The following is a 20,755-nucleotide window of genomic DNA, read 5'->3' on the forward strand; positions in this document are numbered from 1 at the left end:
GAACCTGGAGGGCAGGGAGAGGGATGAGGAGGGAGAGGTGTGAGTAAGAAAAAAAATGAAAGATTAAAAGGCTCATACAGAATAAGAATCACTGTGAAGAAAGGGTGATGAAAGGCAAAAGTAAGTTTTACATCAAAAGAAAACTTTTGCTGCTTATCTTGAACGTGGCAGGGTGAGAGAAGGAGGTCATAGTTTAATTTTCTTTTCCTGAGGAAAAAAGATTATGTATGCAAAGATGGATAGCTACGCGGCCATAAAATGGAAGATGATATTTCTGTAGGATTGTCAATTTGTATGAAAATGCAGGAATTGGGATTTGGGGGAAGTTCTTACACTAGACTTTGGCCTGTAATTTACTGTCATGTCCTTTAGGATGCTAATTCGATACGTTAAACATTAGGAAAATTTAGGCTGGATATCAGGAAAAAAAAATTTCACCCAGAGGGTGGTCAGGCACTGGAACAGTCTCCACAGGCAAGCGGTCATGGCACCAAGCCTGCAGGAGTTCAAGAAGCATTTGGACAATGCTCTCAAGACATATGGTGTTTGTTTTTTTTGGGGGTGTGGTTCTTTGGGGACCTAGGAATTGGACTCGATCCTTATGGGTCCCTTCCAACTTGAATTCGCAGATATTCTATCATTCTATAGTAATAAGTGACTTTTCCAGCTGCTTGCTGGGAATAAAAAAATAAAAACAAACTTGTCCTTATGTGGCTTTTCACTTCTATATTTGAACCAACTTTGGGTATGAAAGGCTTCCATAACAACAGTATTTCAAAACCCAAGTATCTCTTCCTAGAGAGACTTTAAAAAATGGCCAATTCTATACAGATTTAAGTGTCACTAATTTTCCTATTTTAGACTTCTCTTGGATTAGTGCTCTCATAGTGCTCTGTGTCACTTACTCTTGGGTGGAATACTATTCTTATTGTGCTAAAGTTAGTTAACATTGAAAGCAAACTGAAAAGATAAATGAAAATACAGTATCCACTCTATTTTTCTAGTGGTATTTGGTCTTCGTTCCCAGTGATTTTGCAAATTGGGTGGCTTTACAGACAGTGAATATATTTTTTTAAATTTATAGAACGCATTCGGGCAATTGAATGCAATCTTTCACGGCTTTTTACAGGTTGATCAACTTCAAATCTTATAACCAAGTTCAAGGTCACTTAAGTTTTAGGTGAGGATTGTAAAAGGAGAGAGTAAAGCCCCCCTATTGATCACCTGTCAGATCAACAGATAAACCTGAAAATAATTTTTTATCCAAACAACCCGTGTTCAGCAAAAACGGGATGCCAATCCTAAACATTTTTGATAATCTTTTATCATGAAATGGTGTTAGATTCCCATTAAGATGAAGTACTGAATAAGAAGACTTTTGGCAGAGATTTATCTGATCGCAAGTAAAAAGCGTGTCTGTAAAGTCAATTCCGATAAAAACAGAAGTGCAAGGGAAGGTCAGAAACCTCCCAATTGCAAGAACATTTTCCATATCTATGTCCTTTACTCTACTGCTTTTCTTCCAAGCCATATTGACTTCCTGGTCAAGTCCAACCTTATCAGAGCAACATAAAGAGTAATTTTTTTTAGCCTTTCAATTTCTTTTTCAGGTATTTTGAAAGAGTCCAACTGTACCAGTTTGTCTTGTGTATTGATTGTTTTGTTTATTGAAACCTAAAATTAGATTCCACTAACTTTTTAGCTCAGAATTTATCTTTTGTAAATAATTTTTAAAATATTTAGCCCTCTAAAATGATAATAGCCCAGTCCAACAACCTTGTAATTTACAACTGGCAACGCTTTTGGAGTACATGCAGTTCTCACGTTTTGAGGGTACGGTAAACCCAGTTTTTGCCCAAAACTTGAACTGAAGATCAAGGTAGTAGAACAAGGTAGAAATTAATAGAAGAACTTTAATAATTAACCTAGCAAAAAGGAACAGAAGGAAAACATGTGGTGGTTTAGCGCTGGCAGGCAGCTGAGCACCACACAGCTGCTTGCTTGCTCTCCCCAGGTGGGATGTGGAAGAGAATTGGAAAGGTTAATGAGTGAGAACTCCTCGGTTGAGATACAGACAGATCAGTGGGTAAAGCAAAGGCAAACCAAGGAATCCATTCACTTCTTCCCATCAGCAGGCAGGTGTTCAGCCACGTCCAGGCAAGCAGGGCTCATCGTGTGCAATGGTTCCTTGGGAAGACAAATGCCATCACTCCCAACATCCCCGCCTTCCTCCTTCTTAACCCCAGCCATCACAAAAGTGTCTATGAAGAAAACTCTGTCCGAGCCAAAATCATGAAATAAGGCTGCTTACTTAAATCTGAGGATGAAAGTAACTTCAATACTTGCATAACAAAATATTACTTTTGTTCTCTCCTGCTTCCCCTCGAGCCCTTCAGTGCAGGCTGGAATGCTTCAGGAATGTTCTTTAAACCATTTACATCTTCACCTTACAGAGTGTTAAATTGAAGAAGGCCTCTTCAGGTCTTTCCTTTATGTCTTTCATAAGGAATTAAATAATCCCATTGTATTGGCTTTAGAGAAGTTTGTCCTTGTTCAGTGGAACATAGTTCAGTAACCGTACCACAAACACATCGATTTGGCTGCATGCTGAGCACTGTTTTCTAAAAGTGAAAACAAGGTGGTACTTGAGAGCTTTTTCCAGGAGAAATGACAGCATTGCTACTTCAGTATCTGGAGAAATAGCCAAAAAATGCAAATGTTGTTGTGTGTTCCACAATAACAAACCTTTATGTTTGTCTCCTAAAATTGTGTGGCTTTAGGTTGGCTTCTTAAGGAAGCAAATCTTACGTGGGCGTACTGGTTTTTGCTAGATCCCCATGTAACTTTTTTATCTATCAAACTTCCAAGATATTTGATAGAAAGATACGATATCAAAACCATCAAGTTCGTAGAAACTTTATGAAAAACGGAGGTCAAATAGAGGAAGGCATGCATCCTGGGAGAAATACTGTCCAAGGAGACTTTCAGTTCGCCTTGTCTTCCTTCTAAAGAGCGGTTCCCTGCTCATTTATACCACATGCCTTTTTTCTTGCTTGATCTACGTGGTCATCAAAGCAAAGCAAGTGAGAAGGGAACTGGAGAATTCTGGCTGTGGGAAAGCAAGATAGAGGATGGAGCTGGAGGACGTGCAATTAGAAAAGTGGGAGAAGGGTCTAAGGCTCAGATGCTGAGGACTTTGTTTTCAGGAGCTGCGCCCATCATAGAGCACATCCACTTGTTGAGATGCTTCCGACTGAAGGATGTAGTGATGAATTAGGGAATGGTGAGCTAAAATATGGAAGTGTGAAAGATGACTATTTTCTTTTTCAGTGAAGACTTTTAACAAAGGCTTCATATCTTTGCTCTTGAAACAGGAAATGTCAAGGATTTTTGTGATGAATGTTTTATAAGTATATAGAACAAATTTAAGCTTTTTCTCTTCTTCTACGAATACAGAAAAGTGTGTTGGAGGGTTTTTTGTTCCTCGTATTGCTTAGAACAGCAATCCTCTTGCATTCCATGTAATCATATATTAGTTTTGTTGCTTTTCAACGTGAGAGGAGAATTAGACTACTAAAAGGTTTGACAAGCTTCACCCAAATACCTTATTTGTGAAGATGTAGGAGCTCCTTGTAAAAATCGTCTTCGTGGTTTAAATTATGCAGAAGACTTGAGGTTTCTGTTAATGGTTCTCTGCTATGCAACTTTCATAAGTGAGCATTTAAAAATACAGTATTCTGAACATCTTTGGTCAGAAACCCAAGACTGTCAGACCGATGAGGGATCCCACCTCTCTGCACGTAGACAACTTGGCATTTTCAGTCACTCGTAAGTGTGTTCAGTAGTGCAGCAGTCTGAGACCATTTATACTGCCTTCATAAATGCTTCAGAAGAGAAAATCAGTCATTTGCAAGAGGGATGACAGTTAAACTTTGTGCTTGCTTCCTTCTGCCATCTAACACACATCATGGGAGTAAGGGGAGGAAGCAGCAGCTGTTTAGATGTAGAGGAAGGTGGTCGGATGACCGTAGTGTTCTTCTACTTGCAGTCCATTTCCTGAGTGTTTATTTTCTGGGCTGTTATCATAATAAACATGAAGATGTGGAAGCTTTCTGTATTTCACAACTACTTTTTATTGAAATGTTAGAAAACATTCTGCTTTCTTGTTTTCAATAGCTGAAGATCTTTGCAGTATTCAAAGAAAACACCTTCCCACAGGTTGCTTTTCAGAAAGGAGGATGGCCACGTGCAGAACTGGCATTCTTTAATATGGTATCCTATCAAATTTGGATTTGCTAAAATGCATTTAATACTACTTTTTTGAAGTTTGGAAATAGTTTTTGTTTATTTTTGTTTACTGTATGCCTTGTTTTGAATTCCAGGGGATTGAAATAGATTAATAACTTAAATAAAATGATGTATTGATAATTATAAAGATGATATATTGAGGGATATCATTCATATACACATATAAAATCATTATCTACAACATTTTTCTATCCGTATTGTATGTGTATATATGTACCTGAGGATTTTTACATATAGTTTGAATCTGTTTCAGTGTTTTCATTAGAAAAAGTTCTGTTTGAATTAGGTGAAATTATTGGGATGCAAATACATGAACTAGATTTCTTTCTTGTCTATAGCTTTAAAGTTGTTCTTTTGTTACTAGCTTGGGTTTTAATGGCTTTGATGGCTTTGCAGGATGGCCAGAAGGCCGATTTTGGTGCTGAAAAAACCTCCTGTTGCTAATGTGTCCACAGTAACCAGTCATCCTGACCTATGGGTAGGGTAATCACTCAGAGCAAAATACACAGGATATGTATTTGTGCAAGACTGTTTGGTTTAGTTTGTTACTACACATTTGAGTGATTTGTTAACCCTGTTTAACATGTTAGTAGAGTTTCCTACAAAGAAGATGCAGAAATATATATGTATAAATATGAAAATATATTATGAATTAATTTATTTACTTATGGTAATCCCCTTTTCTTCCTTGGGGAGTTAGTACAGAAAGTTGCACCTTCCTACTTCTCCTGTTCTACGTTTTTAGGAGCTGGGAGGGTTTGCCTGAGAAGTGCAATTTTTCTTTCAGCAGTAATTCAGTTCCAATCAAAATGATAGAAACGCCTTTGTATTAGACTATGCACAGGTTTTAATAAGTTACACTGTCCCAAGTTTTCAGTACTTGAGTGCCAGTAACTGAAGGAAATTCTTGGAGTGTGTTCAGAGCATAAAAATGTAATAGTGAAGCCAGCAGCCTTCATCAGGCTGCAAGCAAGATAAAATATGCTGATGGTACCTAGCAGAAGGCTTCCCTGGCATAGACGTGGCATCCTTGTATCTTTTATTCCGTCCAATACTTTCTGTACTTTGAACATTTTTGATCATGCCTGCTTTTTTTTTTTTTTGTTTGGCTGCTAATGGTAATTTTAACAGTTCCTGGTTTAAATGAGAATTTTTAGATGCTTGAATGTTTTGTTGTCTTAAATGAACAAAAAGCCGTCTGATCTTTTTTTATAAAATTATAATTAATAGGATGTATTAAATTTAAATAGATTTTAAATTTTCCAGTGCTTTTCAGAACTTGTGTTTTTAATTAAATAGACTTTAATAGTTAGATTTAATACATGTTGGGTTTTGTGAAGCCATTGTTTTCAGCTGAATATTACATTGTTCGTAGTGGTCTTTTGATGATAATTTATTTTAAAGATGCAAATCAGTTAACATGATAAAAATTAATTCTTTATTTGTAAATGCACATCTTTTCATTCAAGGAGAGAAATGAACTTGAGAAAATTGCTGATACTATCAGCTGAATAAATTCATACTGGCATTTTCATTGTGCTTGAGCACTACTTAGCATTGCAGTAATCAGTTTTGTTCAAAATGGAAATGTAATTGAATTATTTTCTTTAAGTATAAAATGTTCAAAAAAAAAAAGTTATAATTGCAGAGAATGTGATATGAATGTGGGAATGTGATGGGAAAATGTTTTGGTGTATGTTACGATGACTTGAAGAACAACCAAGTTGTTCACAAGCAAATGCAGCCTAAGAAGTGTGAATGCTGTGTGGGTCACAGACCATGAGAGGAGGGTGTGAATTTTGCCAGGACGTCTGAAGGCTCCTAGGTTTGTGCTGCACAGCTTTTCTTGTCACAGAACCTGTGAAGTGATAAATCACATTAGTACTTTAGATTTTTGCCTCTGTCACAAAAAATGGTCTTCCCAGAAGGTTACAACTTGACACTGGGAAGCCCTTGCAGTTGTCTTTCAAAATCCTTCTTTCTTTCCATGCCATTGGTTTACAAACTTCAAAGCAAGACATTTTTAACTTGTTTTGTGCTTCTTGAGCACTTTCTCACATACAGCTGAAGAAGCTGAATTTTCCTACAATTATGGGGTCGTACATTTGAATCTCTTCCTATACAGTTTAATATAATACTTCGAAGTCTGAATAGTAATTCTAAATCTTAATGATATCGTTGTTGAAACTGATTGCAAAAATGCAGGGATAAAAGCACTGTACTTAATATTATTCTTAAAGAAAACTTATTTCAAATGAAAAATGTTAAGCTTTTTTCAGTTATCTTGGCTCATCACAAGCAGAAATGTCAGTTCTAGAAGCTGGTGGCATGGCCACTGAGGATGCGCAGATGCTAGAGGTCAGCAGAAGTCACTGGTTTGAGTCACCCCATCGCCGTGAGCCTTCTTCTGAGCGGTGTATTAGTAACCAGCCTCTTAGATATGGGGTAGTCCAAAGGAAAACTAATTAGGATGATACTTAAACCTTATTGGAAGGTGCATGAAAACGGCAATACAAACAGGGTCAGTCTGTTCTTTTTGTAAACACACATTGGACTACTGCAAATATTTAGTAATTGGCAAGCAAAAAAAGGTTGCTTCTCATTATAATACCATAGATAGATCAAAGGAATTCAGGTTATTAGCTGATAAATATGTTTAACCTTTAAAACAAACTAGTTCATGAACAGCCCAATAGCCAACAATATGTGGAGTAGTAGTTTCTGCAGGCCTAGTTTGGTGTCAAAAGTAGTCACAAAGCACCACAGTGGCTAAGCTTTCCAAAAATTCTCTTGTTTTCCTCCTCACTGCTCTGATGAGCAAAACAGTGAAAGTAGGAACTGACCGAATGTTTTGCCTGGAGCACAAGAAAATGCCCTGTGATTTCCGATCAACTAGTATGTGGATGTGGAATAAGTAATCACCTGCTCTTACGAGTAACTCGTTGTGAGCAACAAGAATGATGTCTTCTTTGATCTGCGATTCCATCTCATCAAGACAGATTGGTATAATTTTCACATTGTTTGCATTTTGATCTACAAAATATAAAATGGAATAAGTTTCTAAGCCCAAATTTTCCCCCGACTGAACACACACACTTTCAGTGTATGTTCAGAAGCAATATTTCACTGTGATGTTTGTTCAAATGGAGGAATGTTTAAAAATAAATAAAGTAACTGGCCTGCAGAAAAGATGTGGAGAAAATACATGGAAAAAAAAAATAACCTACTAGGAAACCCTGAGCAGAAGAGAGTTCTAATCCGTATACTGGGACTGAAAAAGGAGTAGGTCATGAAAGATCTAAGAAGTTGCTCAAGTCTAAGGGGTGGTTGTCTTCACTTTGTGTTGATGTATAAGACAATGGATGGAATGTCATTTGTTGCATTAGAAACTGATGAAAATCACTGCAGTGGAGAGGAGAGAAGGAAGGGGGAATACCGTGCAGCCTTTATCACCAAACACTTTGGGATCTGGGTAAAAAGGCAGTGGGATAGGGTCTTAGGTGAGGCAGATGGAAGAGGTTCTGCCTGAAGTTCTTTGTGGATCTTTTATCCTGCCAGTATATCCTCCATTTCTTTCAGTCTTCTGTATGAATTTACCCTCTTTCTTAGGATTTCTATGCACTTCACAGCTACCAATAAAAAATAGAAGTATATGAAAATATTTCAGTTAGAATCTTTGTTTTCAGTGGTAATAGTGATTAAATGCACAAGAATAGGATTTGTCTGTAGGACTTCTTGACTGACTTCTAAAGCGAGATTTAGGACAAGACAAGATTTAGTGCTGTGCCATGGTCACAAGGCCATTCATCTAGGAAAATGAATTATTCCCTTGCTGCTAAAGGTAGAAGGTTTGGATGGGGAGGCATTTTTTCATTTGCTTTTTTTATTTTCTTAACTCTATAGTGATATCAGGAAGTTGTTGGTTAGTCTCCATGAAGTATTTGGCTGTACATTGCTGCATGGCTCTTCACATTTCATATAGGATCTCAACAACTTTCTTGTTTGTGTTTGTCTGACCTGAGCAATGTTTTACTTGAGGGCAAAACTAAATATGCTAGAGCAAAAAGAAATGACTTTTAAAAGTTGTTTACTAGTAGTTATAGAAAAGATTGCTGTTTTAAAAAAAATGTTTTTCCAAACACAAGATAAAAAAATTGCTGAAAGATTTTTCTTCACTTGCTTAGCCCAAATGATTTGAATAAGAACTTTAAATTTTCATTTTCTCTGGATAATTAAAATAAAATGAAATTTTAATAAATTAAACCAAAGTTTGTCCAGATTTCTGCCTTCTGTCTCTAATGATTGCTTATTTTTCTTTGCAAATAAATAGGAATTTCTAATACGTATTCAGTTTCTCCCAATCTGTCTTTTTGGGTGTTGTTTTTTTCTCCAGATGGTGGATTTGAATCAAAGCTCTACAACAAGAATCCCTGACCCATGGTTTCGCTTTGTTAGTGGACCCCAATAGTTTTTGGGAGTCCTCAAATTGTGTGTTTAAGGAACACTAGCACTGTCCTTGTACTATTTTTTAATAGATATTCCCCTATGAAATTTAAATGTCAATAAACAGGCTTGTTTGGAAAATACTTTCAACTAACGATGTTGTTCTAATGTTGTTCCATGACTGTAGGAATGGGCATCTTCAAAATAAGACCTCTTATTTTAAATTTAATTGTTTTAATCTTTGACTTCACCTGTGATGCTGTTTCTCTTTACAGCAATGTGGTACGTGTGATAAATGTTGTCTGCAGTAAGAATCTTCTTTTTCAAATGGTGCTTTTTCAGTGAAGGGCTTTTGACTCTAGAAGGAGGTGAACTGCTATGAATGGTTGTTCAAGATTGACGGTTGAGTTTTTTTGTAATTTGAGGCTTCAGAAGACTCCTACACAGATTTCTAAATTGTCTGTGGATTAAAACTTTTTCTGTAAATCTTGAGAGGGAAAAAAAAAAAAAAAAAAAACAAACATGAATCAAGCTGTTGTTACCTATTTTGCTAACCAGTGCTGTCTCATCTCTTTGTGCTTTCTCTTCTCCTCTGTACCCACTTTGAACTTAGGGTAGGGGAAGTTTGGGACAGGAATTGTTAACTAGTGCTGTGCTGGTTAGTTGTTTGTCATAATGGAGTCTGTGTGTAAATATGGTTCCTGTCACCATCCAAATAGTAAAATTATTTTAAGGTAAAAGCATGAAGAGGATGTTATAAGCATTTTTTGTAATGAGTGTTACCGACTTGTGAAAATGCAGGAGGAAAAACTATACTTCAGATCCAGATCTGAAAAAAAATATTATCGCCTGTGTAACCAATTATTAATTCTACTAAGAAAAAAAATATTAATTAGGCATGTGGCATATTAACAGCCCAGATACACTGAAGCAGCTTTCATGAAAGATACGCACATTTGCACTTATTAATGCATAGCAATAAAATGGCTTATGTGGTGAAATTCTTTTTTACGTAGCCATTTAAATTGCTTTCAACTTCAGCATTACCTCTGAATTGGAAGGTTTATGAGGCTTGCTTATTTCTGAAACTTGTCAAAACCGATCAAAATTTGATGCAAGTTAAAAAGAGGAAAGGTGGGGGTGGAGTTGGTGTGGGACACAAGTTCTTCTGCACATCACTGAGCTAATACAGCACAAGTCTGGTCTGATGAGTCGTTACTGTTTTTGGAAAGACAACGGGTCACGTCTTACCTCTCTGAGCAGGCAAGCAGTAACACTTGCTTCCTCTTTAGCCTGTCCTCAGAGAAGAGATGCAGCACCCAGAGTCCCTTTACGTCTTTTATACGTGGATTGTACAGCTTCAGAAATCCATGCTGGAGCTTTTCATAAGCTGTAGTAAATTAGTTTCTCAAGGTTTTTTTTTTTTTCTGCATTATTATTTTTCATCTCGTTTTGTGCAATATGAATTACTACTAGATCAGTGTTAAACTGTGGTCATAAAACTCTTTGAATATGCTTCTACCAAAGCCTAATAGATTTAATAATGCTCCAGAATTTCCTAGAATATGTGTTTGGTAAATCACATTTTTATTCTCTAAAAGAGATACTATGGTTTATTATTTTAATTTTCAGGCAGCCTAAACTATCTTCCTGGACTACTTTTTTATTTCTTCAGGTCTGCTTAAACTGGGAAAGCAAAGCCACACCTGTAACTCAGCCCTATTACAATTCCTATAATTGACAACTGATCAGGACCCCCTGTTTTGTCCAAGAATTACAGTATGAGTGGCTATTAAAAAAATCTGGTATAAATTTTCAGCTCTGGTAGTGAATTTCCTGCCTTTCTCCCTCAAAGTAAGCAGTGCAGGCTGGATTAACGTACTGTGTGTTGGCCTGTGAGGAATCCACTGGCTGCAGAAGCGGAGACTGGGCTCTAAGAATTGAACTGCTAGACAGAAAATAAAGGATGGGGGGGATGGATTATGGATTGAGTGGTTATGTTTCTAAGCAGTGAACTCAAGCACAATCCTGTAACTTGCATCCCTAGTAAAAGAAAGGGGATAATCTGTATTTTGCTGTTAAAATAATGGAGAGGAAGACACTGTGAAGGGAATGCTTTCTTGTTTTGCAGCTCTCTGAACTGGTGTACACTTCTAAATAGGAATAATGTAGATGATTTCTGTCTCCCGTATAGAACTATGTGGTAACATGTTTTCTTCATGTAACGTGCCTGCAACGTGCCTGATGATGCTGGGCCTAGCACGCTGCAGAGCCGAGCCAGGCCTCTGAGGTGAAGGGGCCATGAGCAGCCACCGGTCTTGTCTTCCTCGTGCCCAGGGCACCCAGGGCAATTTTGGTAGAAATCTGGGAGGCTGGTGACTGCCTGCTCTGCCAGGTCAGGACAGGCAGCAGGGTGGCAGCGAAGGGAGCACGGTGCTGGAGCACGGCCGTGCTGGGAGGAAACGTGAGGAAGAAGCAGTCAGGGAGAGCCTGTGTCTGGGTCCTTGCACAGCTTTACCATGACAGAGAAACTTGTCATTTCTATCGAAACAAATTTGGTTTAAAACTGGCAAAAACAAAGCTTAACTAACTTTTCAGAGACTGATGTTTAGGTTTATCGTGGTATATGTATTGTATATTTATTTTTTTTTCCACAGAAACCTGCTAATATTTTAGTTATGGGTGAAGGTCCTGAGCGAGGAAGAGTAAAAATTGGTATGTTTATATCTTTGATAAGTCCCAGTGTAGCATTTAAGCTAGAATGTTCTGGAGGTGCGGTTGTACCCCCTAAAGTAGTTACTGTCATACTAGTATGTGCTGGAGACATTGTCTAAATGCTGTTTGCTGAGTGACTGGCTTCTTCATACTAGATCCCCCCACCAGTTCTGACGATGAAATGCTGTAGCCTCACCAATCAAAAGTGGAAAATGTTGTTATATTTTGTTTAACGGGGTGTTTGTGTGGGGCGGGGGATGTTGATGTGGGGATAAGGACGAGAGCTAGCTAGGGGGAGAGGAGGAGAAAGAACTGGGATTTAAAAATTTCCTCCATTTAGCCCTGTAACGTCATGACATTATTTTGCTGCTGCTTCTAAAATCTAAATAGGGAACCACTCACTACTACAAACCTTAAATTTTGTAGCAGAGTCAAAGGTGGCATTTAGCCTGCAAAATGTTCTTGAAAGGGTAGACAGGTCCCTTGGAGATAAGCCCAAGGGATCCTAAAGTCCAGAAAAAACAGTAATTCAGATAAAACGTTTAGTGAGAACTACTACTAAATGCTCTAAAGGGCTGTAACAGGGTAGTCAAGGCCCAACACTTCCCCCACTGCTGTAACGTCTTTTGGTGGGAGTTACTGAGTGAGAGGATAATTTGTAGAATTTCAAGTGTTTTAAATTAAAGTAAACAAATAACTAAAAATTAACTGTAGTCTAACAGTAATAAGCTATACCAGGCTGTGCATTAGCGTGGCAGTGCTCTGATAGCAGGCTGCTAATGCACAGCCTACTCACATTTGTTACAGGAATGCAGCCCTGTGTGGAAGGCTTTTTTTTTAAGGATAGTTCATCTTTTTCACTTCCCTCTGGCTTTCCTTCATGAGATTACTCTTCTGCATTGTTGCTCTGTACTCTTACTGTTTTGTTCATCTGAACCATATCGTTAATCACTAGTATAAAGGCTAGGGGTAGGATTTTTCTTGGAGTGCTCAGTGCCGCTCTAGCTTTTCCCTCTCCTTTTGAGCTCCAGAGAAGAGACAGGCCAGGGTTGAACACTTCTGCATGCCCTACCCTGAAAGATTTTAATGCCCTTCCAAGGTTTCAAGTCGACAGCAGAGGTTGAGGTCTTCTATGTACACGACAGGGACAGCACGGATAGCAGAAGTGACAATTTTCTTCCTATTGCCATATTCGTCATGGAGCAGTTGCTTCCAAAATTGAGAACGTAGGTTCCTGGGCACATGCAGTTTCAACTGTGGTGGTGATGTTTGCTGTACACAACTATTTGCTAGTAATTGCACATAGACCACCCATTTATTTCTTAATGGATAGTTTCAAATTAATTTGGGAATAACTTAGAGCACAACTAAATTTAGTCAGACTGTTAATGGACAGGTGAAGGATTCTGTATCGTACCACCAGTCCTCTGAGCCATCCATTCCCGGGGGGAAGAGGGAGGGGAACCCTGTATTTCTAAGTGTGTTATCAAAATGTAGATTTTTTTTCTTATTTTCTTAAGATATTACCACAGCAGGAAAAGAGTGCAGAAGTTATACCCGTATCAAGGGCTTCCACTTTTCCAGTGTAACTAATTTATCTAAAAAATACATAACTGGTATTTAACTTAAAATAATTTTATAAGCTTTTTGTGTCATTTTGAGTCATAAATTCACTTTCTGCAAACAATTTTCCTTATTTTTTCATAAGTACTAGTGACTTGATCATATCTTGAGTAATTGATAATGTAGAAAACTGTAAAATGTTTCTATTTTTAAATGCAATAAAACAATCATAAATAGGAGTGCATATGAAAAAAAATATTTCATATTGTTTAGTCAAGAGACCCATATTTACACCACAGTTTTCCCTCAAACAGTGAGCTATAGCATGTAGTTTCTTTGCCCTCAGAATGGCTGCTCATCTCATTTTAGTTTTCCTCAGCACGTGCGTATCCCTGCACCACAGAGTCCCTGTTTCTTGGGATTTGGGGAGTGGTGGGTAGGGAACCTGATCTGGTGGGAGAAGCTGCAAATTTTAGTCTGTCCATTTTTTCCTGTCTCACTTACATTGCCAGTTTAGACAGCTTTCTAGGAAGTTGTACATTAGCAAGTCTAAAAAGCAATTTTTAATGATACGATCGCCCAAACAGCATTTTAAAATCGTAGCCTAAATGGTATCTAGTACTGGTATCTTGGTGCTGGAAATAACATCGTGACAGAAAATCAGTAGGGAGGCAGGTGCTGTAGGCTTAGTTGTTTTTTTTTTTTGTGAGGGAAATCTTGCTACAGCTAACTTCACGAGGAGGTAGCTTTTGTGGCGTACATGTATGTATTATAAATCATTCTAACCTTTGCAGAACTCACATTTTGTTCACATCTAAAACGCTGCTTCTTGAAAGACCATGTGGTAATAATGGAATATTTTACTCGAGAACATCAGGTAAAATGAGTCGGGATTTACCAGTGTCCTGAGAGAAGTGAGTTGATGCGCTTTTTCAGAACAATGGTTAATTCTTCGTTCCAAATGGCTCATGTTAGTAATGATTTATAATGATATACTTTATAGGTGGTGACATCCAGTAACTTCTACAAAAGCTTAAAGAAAATTAAATCTGCTCACAGAATTCCTATCTGCTGCAGTCTGTGTTTGTGTTTTGTTTAGCACAGTGATGGTAGCAGTAACAAGTGAACTCAATCAGTTCATTTAAAAAGAAATGTGGTAATCTTCCTAAAATTTTAAAACGCCTCTCTTTGAATTTTGCAGCTGATATGGGCTTTGCCCGATTATTTAATTCACCTCTGAAGCCTTTAGCAGACTTGGATCCAGTAGTTGTAACGTTCTGGTATCGAGCTCCAGAGTTGCTTCTTGGAGCAAGGCATTATACCAAAGCTATTGGTAAGTAACACGGAGTATAACCTACTACATGCAAAATGCACCCAAATATTGAAGCATTGTTAAATAGTACAAAGGACAGTAGCGGAGTCAAAGGTACGTTACTGATTTCTCAAGGAAACACCAACCTTTGTTAAATTGTTCAGTTTACTGTGGTCTCAGACTAGATAAGGAAATTAAATATTTCTGGCTTTTGGCTCCAAATGCCCTGCAATGCAGCATAATTTGATATGGCTTCCACACAGGACTTTTGTAAATGCTGCTGGAAGTAATACACGATATGGATGCAGCTTCAAACTCTTGGTAAAATCCATATGATGATGCATAGTGCATCTTTTTTTTGCAGATGTTTTTACCTAGTTTCATAAATGCATGAAATAAACTTGTGAAAGTACAGAATGGAAAGTGTTGGCTGCACTGAAACTAATCTGTAACAGTGAAGCTTAATGCAGCCTGACATTTATTTTATGTTCTACACTTTTTGTAAATGTGAAAACAGTACTGAATTTTCTCCTGAAAAATTAGAAATTTTAGGTTTGCTTTTTGGCGTGTGTTTGCCATCAGTAGAAGACGTAATTTTCCAGTAATAAGTCCTGCTCCATTCAAGCCTCTGTGTTTTGACCTCTTTGTGTATTTTCAAAGCACAAATTGGAGTCGCTTGAGATACTGAGATGTGGTCAGCGTCATGCACCAGCCTGGGCTGTGGTGCTGCACTGGGCACACCCAGAAAACCTTCATCCTCACAGAATGCAGATGTGAAGATGGCATTAGTTACGTCAGCTTAGTGCTGCCTACTCCTCGCCTCTTAATTCCTACTCACCAGTCTGATTGCTATCAGCTTTGGCAAGGTGTGGCTGCCTTTGCTTTGCTAGCCTCTGTCCTGGCCAGTTTGGTGGTCAAGCACCTCCGAAGGCAGGAGCAGTCCTGTGCTGTAGCTGGAGGACAGGGGAGAGTCCAGGAGCAGACTGGAGAGACATTCACCTTAATAGATGTGAGAGGCTTCGCTGTGGGAGTGAGTGAAGAGGACTGGGAAGTTTTTTCTGTCTAGAATAATATTTTTTTTAAAGATACATTAAAGCTTGACAAATGTTTCTGGGGAAACAATTTCCCCTGCAGCGCTCTTCTTATTTTACACAAACATGGGGACTGTATGTTGGCATATATCTTGTTATTTCTGTAACCTGAAGTTCCTTCCTCAGACTTCACCCTTGTTTTCTTAAAATCATATCAGAGTTTTTGTCAGAGATTGTAATCTTTGACTTAAATGTATTTTCAGCAACTCTTCTGTTAATGCTGCATTTCTTTTATTAAATATATTTTTATATGTTTCTTTAAACTACTTTTTTTGTGGTAATTGCATTCCCTTCTGCTTGCAGCATGTAAAACTGCATGGATGGTCATGGCCTTTAGTACATAATTTCTTTTGGCATTGATAAAAACTGACTGTATGCAAACACTGAGTAATGGGGTTATGCTCTCTGCATCATTTGCTTTTGTCCTTGTTCATGACCTTTTCTTGTTCATTCAAGGCTCAGCGTAGCTTTACTTTATATAAGTTAGAAATTGCATTTGTAAATACTGGAAAAAAATGGAAAAAAAAAACAGAAAAATTAGGCTGTCTTATTTTACAGGTTGAGACACAATGGTTACAACTGAAAGTATTTTAGTTTTAAAAATAATAATGACAAAAAACAAGGGGAGAGGGAAAACTATCCACAGAGAAAAACACACACATATGTATTATATACATATATATTTAAATGAATGTTATTTTTAAGAAAGGGTGGTGGGGGGGAATAAGGTGCTTGGGAATGGAGCAATTTTCTTCCCACTCTTTCTGCACAGTTTTATAGATAGCATTTTGCTTATTGCAATATCACTGCTTTTCAACTCGTATTCTTTAGGGATCCTTTACTATTTATTAAACCCATGGGCTGATGAGAAAGAGCAAATGGGAACAGCCTGACCATGAATGGGCAGGATGTTGGCTAGCTCTTCTCCATTTGTGTTTTGTGGACAGTTACCCAAATAGTTTACCTAGTTTTTTTTTTTTTTTTTCTCTTTTTTTCCTATTTTAAATCAAATTCACTTTTTACAGTAGTGGTGACTGCACTTAAAAAACAAAAACACCAGAACAAAACACAAAACCAAGCAGGGGAAAAAAAAAAAAACAAAAAACAAACAACCCACAAAACCTGTATGTTTAACATTGTCTTGTTAACCTTGCGTTGTTACTGAGTTAGGGACTTCTCTCTATAGCTAACAGGGAAAGTACAAGAAGTGTTGCCACTAGTACAACAGAAACTTGAAATTTGCGATGCAGGGACCTTATCTCTGATAACTTAACTAAATCTTACCTCACCAAGATGGTTTTGGAAAGATTGATTTGATTTTTATTTCTGTTCTCCTTTTCTGAAGATATTTGGGCCATAGGGTGTATATTTGCAGAGCTGCTAACATCAGAGCCAATATTCCATTGTCGACAAGAAGATATCAAAACTAGTAATCCTTATCACCATGACCAGCTGGACAGAATATTCAATGTAATGGGATTTCCTGCAGGTACATATTGTATTTTTTTTTATCAGTGCTGTTCAAAGAAAGATATCTGTATTGCTTTCTTTGCATATGAAGGTGGCAGCTGACCGAAACAACAAAGCTGTTCAAACACAGTCTTTGTCACAAGTCATCTAGAATCTAATGCTCTTATTAGATTTTTTTCCGATTATTAATGATAAGGTTACCTTTGCGTATAAATGTGTCAATATTTTATAATTTTAAAAGATCATGTTTAATGGTGGGTGACTAAAAATCATAAGGACTATTTCTGCATTTCTTCATTTTGCTTTTTATATTTGTAAAGTGACTGATTGTATGAAACCAAGAAAAATGTATGCATTTGGTGAATATTATGCGGAAGTTTAACTCATGCTAAATTAAGCATGATATATGGAAGTAGGGGATATTTTTATTATTATTTTTTGTTTCCCCCTCGTAGAAAGGTTATTATATGGAGCAAAAATCTTTCCTCCAAACCAGAACAAAGAACTGGTCTCATGAACCAAAATAAACTACAATGTGGTTATCTCCTGTGGCATTTTCCCCTCAGTGTTGGTCATATCTTTTTTTCTACAGGCATCTTTTCATTTAATTATTTGTTTTCCAGTGTTTACATGATTGTGGAAGCCAGAATAACAGAGGGTTTATTTTTTCCTTTTAGTCATCTTTCTCCTCACTGCTTGTGTTCCTTGTTGTCTATTCAGTATTAATAATTTTTTCCCTTACTGTTCTGATGGACCTTTTCCTTCTCATCACACAAGTTTGTGGTTTTTATTTCTATGTGATTCTATAATTTCGTTCTTAAATTTGCTCTTACATTTCCATTTGACTTTCTTTTTCCCCATTATGTAGTTCCTTGCTTCCAGATTGCTGAAGTGTTGCATTTGCATATTAAATGTTTTTTTTTTTTTCATGAAAATCCCCCTTAATCTAGCTTCTTTAAGCAGTACTTTCCTTTTCTACTTTTAGCCTGTTTTTTTTTATCACTTTCTTATGCTTTCCTTTCTTCATTTGGATTTTATATTGTCTTTGTGTAGCTTACGTAAATAGATAATACTCTCATTGTTTTCTGATAGGTTTAAGTAGTGCTGTCTTAGTCTGCACTTGATTTGGAAAGTCTGTTTCTTACCAAGAAATAATAATTTTCAATTAACTTCACCATTCTTTTGCTCTTTAATCGATACTTGTCATATTTGAAAATTTCAACTATTTATAAGGGATAGGGAAAGAAATAGAACAACTGGGAAAGAAGTGAACATACAAGGATTTATTTATTCATTTTAATATTTTTGAGTTTAGGATGAAATATTCCTTAATTTGAGCATGCTAATAGTACTTCGTCTTAACTGGCAAACCGTATTTCTTTTAGGTTGAGACTGGCACAGATTTATACAGTAACTGTGCATTTTACTGTAAGAAAACACAGTGCTATCAGAAGGAAAAATACTGTAAAATGAGAGTGTTTACTAGAGATCTCTGTTGTTCCTGAATAAATTAGGGAACAATTCTGAAAGCTGCAAGCCTACTGGCTGACGTATTTTCCTTCTGTGTCGTCCTTTGGGTATTTGGGATCTTCACTGTAGTTGGCAGTTGCTTTTTAGAGTTCTTGAGTTAATCACACAACTGGAATCTCTTAGGTATTGGAAAGATTGATTGTGAAGAGGAATACCAAGAAATAAGTTGCTGCAAGGTTTGAGAAGATACATGTAAATGAAAAAAATAAGGGTCACAGTGATACTTTCAAAGCCTGTGTTGTGCTTTGGAAACAGAAAAAATATTGATAAGTACTGATTTTTGCAGATAAAGATTGGGAAGACATAAAAAAGATGCCCGAACATTCAACTTTAATGAAAGATTTCCGAAGAAACACGTAAGTCTGTGTGGAGATGAGCTTTCTTAAGGAAGGCTATTATACTTCCCTCCTACTCTACATTTATGGTTGCTGAGGTTGTTTTCTACGTAGATACTAGGCAAGTACAATGAAATGGTTGTGACTTAAATTGTGAAGAAAGAGAACGTAAGTTGCTTTGTAACAGTGAACTTGGACTGTTGAGTTGGTGTGAATCATATACAAGTGGCCACACATCGACTCATGGCAGGTGTGAAATTGGTGATGCCAGTAAGACCCCAGACAGCTCTTAAGATGGCTAAGCACAGTTTATCACAGCTGTTTCCAAATCTGTGGTACTGGAAATGATTTGTTTTCAAGAGATGCATAAAAGTGATGTAGTAACCTTCCAACAAACTGAGTAACATTGTCTGTCTTGGTGTCTAGGGTTGCTTAGGAAAGAAAGAATATGGTACAGTTTTGCTGCCACATTGCCAGAGTCTAATACCTGCATTTAAGAGCCTACCGCTGTTGCCTTTTTGCTTCCCTGCTGATCAAGTTGAGGGATTTGAGGCTTTAGTGTTATATATGTCTTGCATCTGCAATATTATTGTAAGAAACCATTTAGAAACCTTATTTCTGAGCTTCTACTCAAAAAAAAAAAAAAAAAGGGAGAAGCTTATGGATGTTTGTGTGACAATCTGTGCATTGTAGGACAGTGTTAAGATTTATCTCCATGTGTGCTGCCATTAGAAATGCATCGAATGAAACTGTCCAGACTGATAGAGTAATGAAATGGCTAAAAGGCAATTTAAATCCAAATGATAGTTTGCTGTCTGTATGTGGGTTAAAAGTATGCTTTCTCTGTGGATGTGATATGTATTATACAAGCGTGTAAGGGGAAACAGATGCATTTCTGTAGTATCTGAATGATTTTTAATCAGTCTTCTGGTCTTGGTAGTTGCATTTCTTCCACTGCTTAGTGGATTAGCAAAGATGACTATCCTGTTCTTATGTTTCCTGAGTACAAAGAAAGCTTTGCAGGATCAGTGCTTTGCATATTAAAAATTTCACATTTTTTTCCTTTTCTAGGTATACCAACTGCAGCCTTATCAAATATATGGAAAAACATAAAGTTAAACCAGATAGTAAGGCGTTCCACTTGGTAAGTTCCTGCATTCATTAAAAAAAAAAAAAAAGAGAGAGAGAGAGAGAGAGAAAGAAAAAATGTAAATCTTCATTCTGAGTCATTCATTGGATTGGCCTCTGTATTAGGCATATTAGAAGTTTTTGGTCTTTAAATCATACTAGGTTTGTAGTTTTATTTGCAGTATCACTGCAACTCATAGCTACGTTACTGCTTTGCATGCTTTTAATAGCTTGGTTTTGATTTTAGTGTTCAACTCATTCATTTTTACATATTAATTATTAAGCTTATCTCTTGTGCACTATTGAACACATGACAAAATGAACAAAAACCTACCAACCAAACAAAAAAACACCGCCAACATTGTACTTGAGACTTGACCATTTAGAAAACTCCTGTATTTCTTCCTGGTGCATTAATTTTTCTTACATAAACTTCAGAGTATTCTTTAGTATTCTTACAGCAGTTGTCCCTAGAACATAAAAATTCTTTTTGTTAAGGCTCCAGTTAAAATCAGCCATGTAATTTCATGTGCAATGGTGTTTTAGGAATTACTATATTGGGCCTTTTCTTCTGTGTTTTAAAGAAATTCAAGTTCTTGAAACAAACTGTATGTATGAAGAAGAAATAATTTAGATATATCTAGTTTCTGTGAATGGACATCTTGCCTTTCTCGTTGTTTCCAACTCAGAATAAATGTTTCAAAGCTAGAATGGTAAAGTAACTGTACTATTTTTGGACTAAAGTGAGGGAAGAACAACAGAAGCTTTTTGATCTCAGAGGTGAGACTACTTAGCTTAAAAAGCTCAATTTTTTAAACTAACCTTGAAGTAGTTACGCCACTCTCCAGTCTGCGGTGGAG

At 37.0% G+C, this 20,755-nt stretch overlaps 1 protein-coding gene across 4 annotated transcripts in view; it reads left to right on the forward strand.

Moving 5' to 3' along the window:
* CDK8 (cyclin dependent kinase 8) overlaps window positions 1-20,755 on the forward strand; it is a 72,297-nt gene that overhangs the window by 38,978 nt on the left and 12,564 nt on the right. For 3 of the 4 annotated variants that reach the window (XM_068672030.1, XM_068672022.1, XM_068672041.1), the window contains 5 exons: window positions 11,409-11,466; window positions 14,231-14,362; window positions 16,778-16,921; window positions 18,719-18,788; window positions 19,839-19,911. In XM_068672030.1, the coding sequence (XP_068528131.1) occupies window positions 11,409-11,466; window positions 14,231-14,362; window positions 16,778-16,921; window positions 18,719-18,788; window positions 19,839-19,911 (477 nt within the window). The remainder of the gene's footprint in view (window positions 1-11,408; window positions 11,467-14,230; window positions 14,363-16,777; window positions 16,922-18,718; window positions 18,789-19,838; window positions 19,912-20,755) is intronic. The other variant, XM_068672051.1, reaches the window with a different exon arrangement.

The sequence above is a fragment of the Anas acuta genome, chromosome 1, assembly GCF_963932015.1.
Source record: "Anas acuta chromosome 1, bAnaAcu1.1, whole genome shotgun sequence".
NCBI classification, from domain to species: domain Eukaryota; kingdom Metazoa; phylum Chordata; class Aves; order Anseriformes; family Anatidae; genus Anas; species Anas acuta.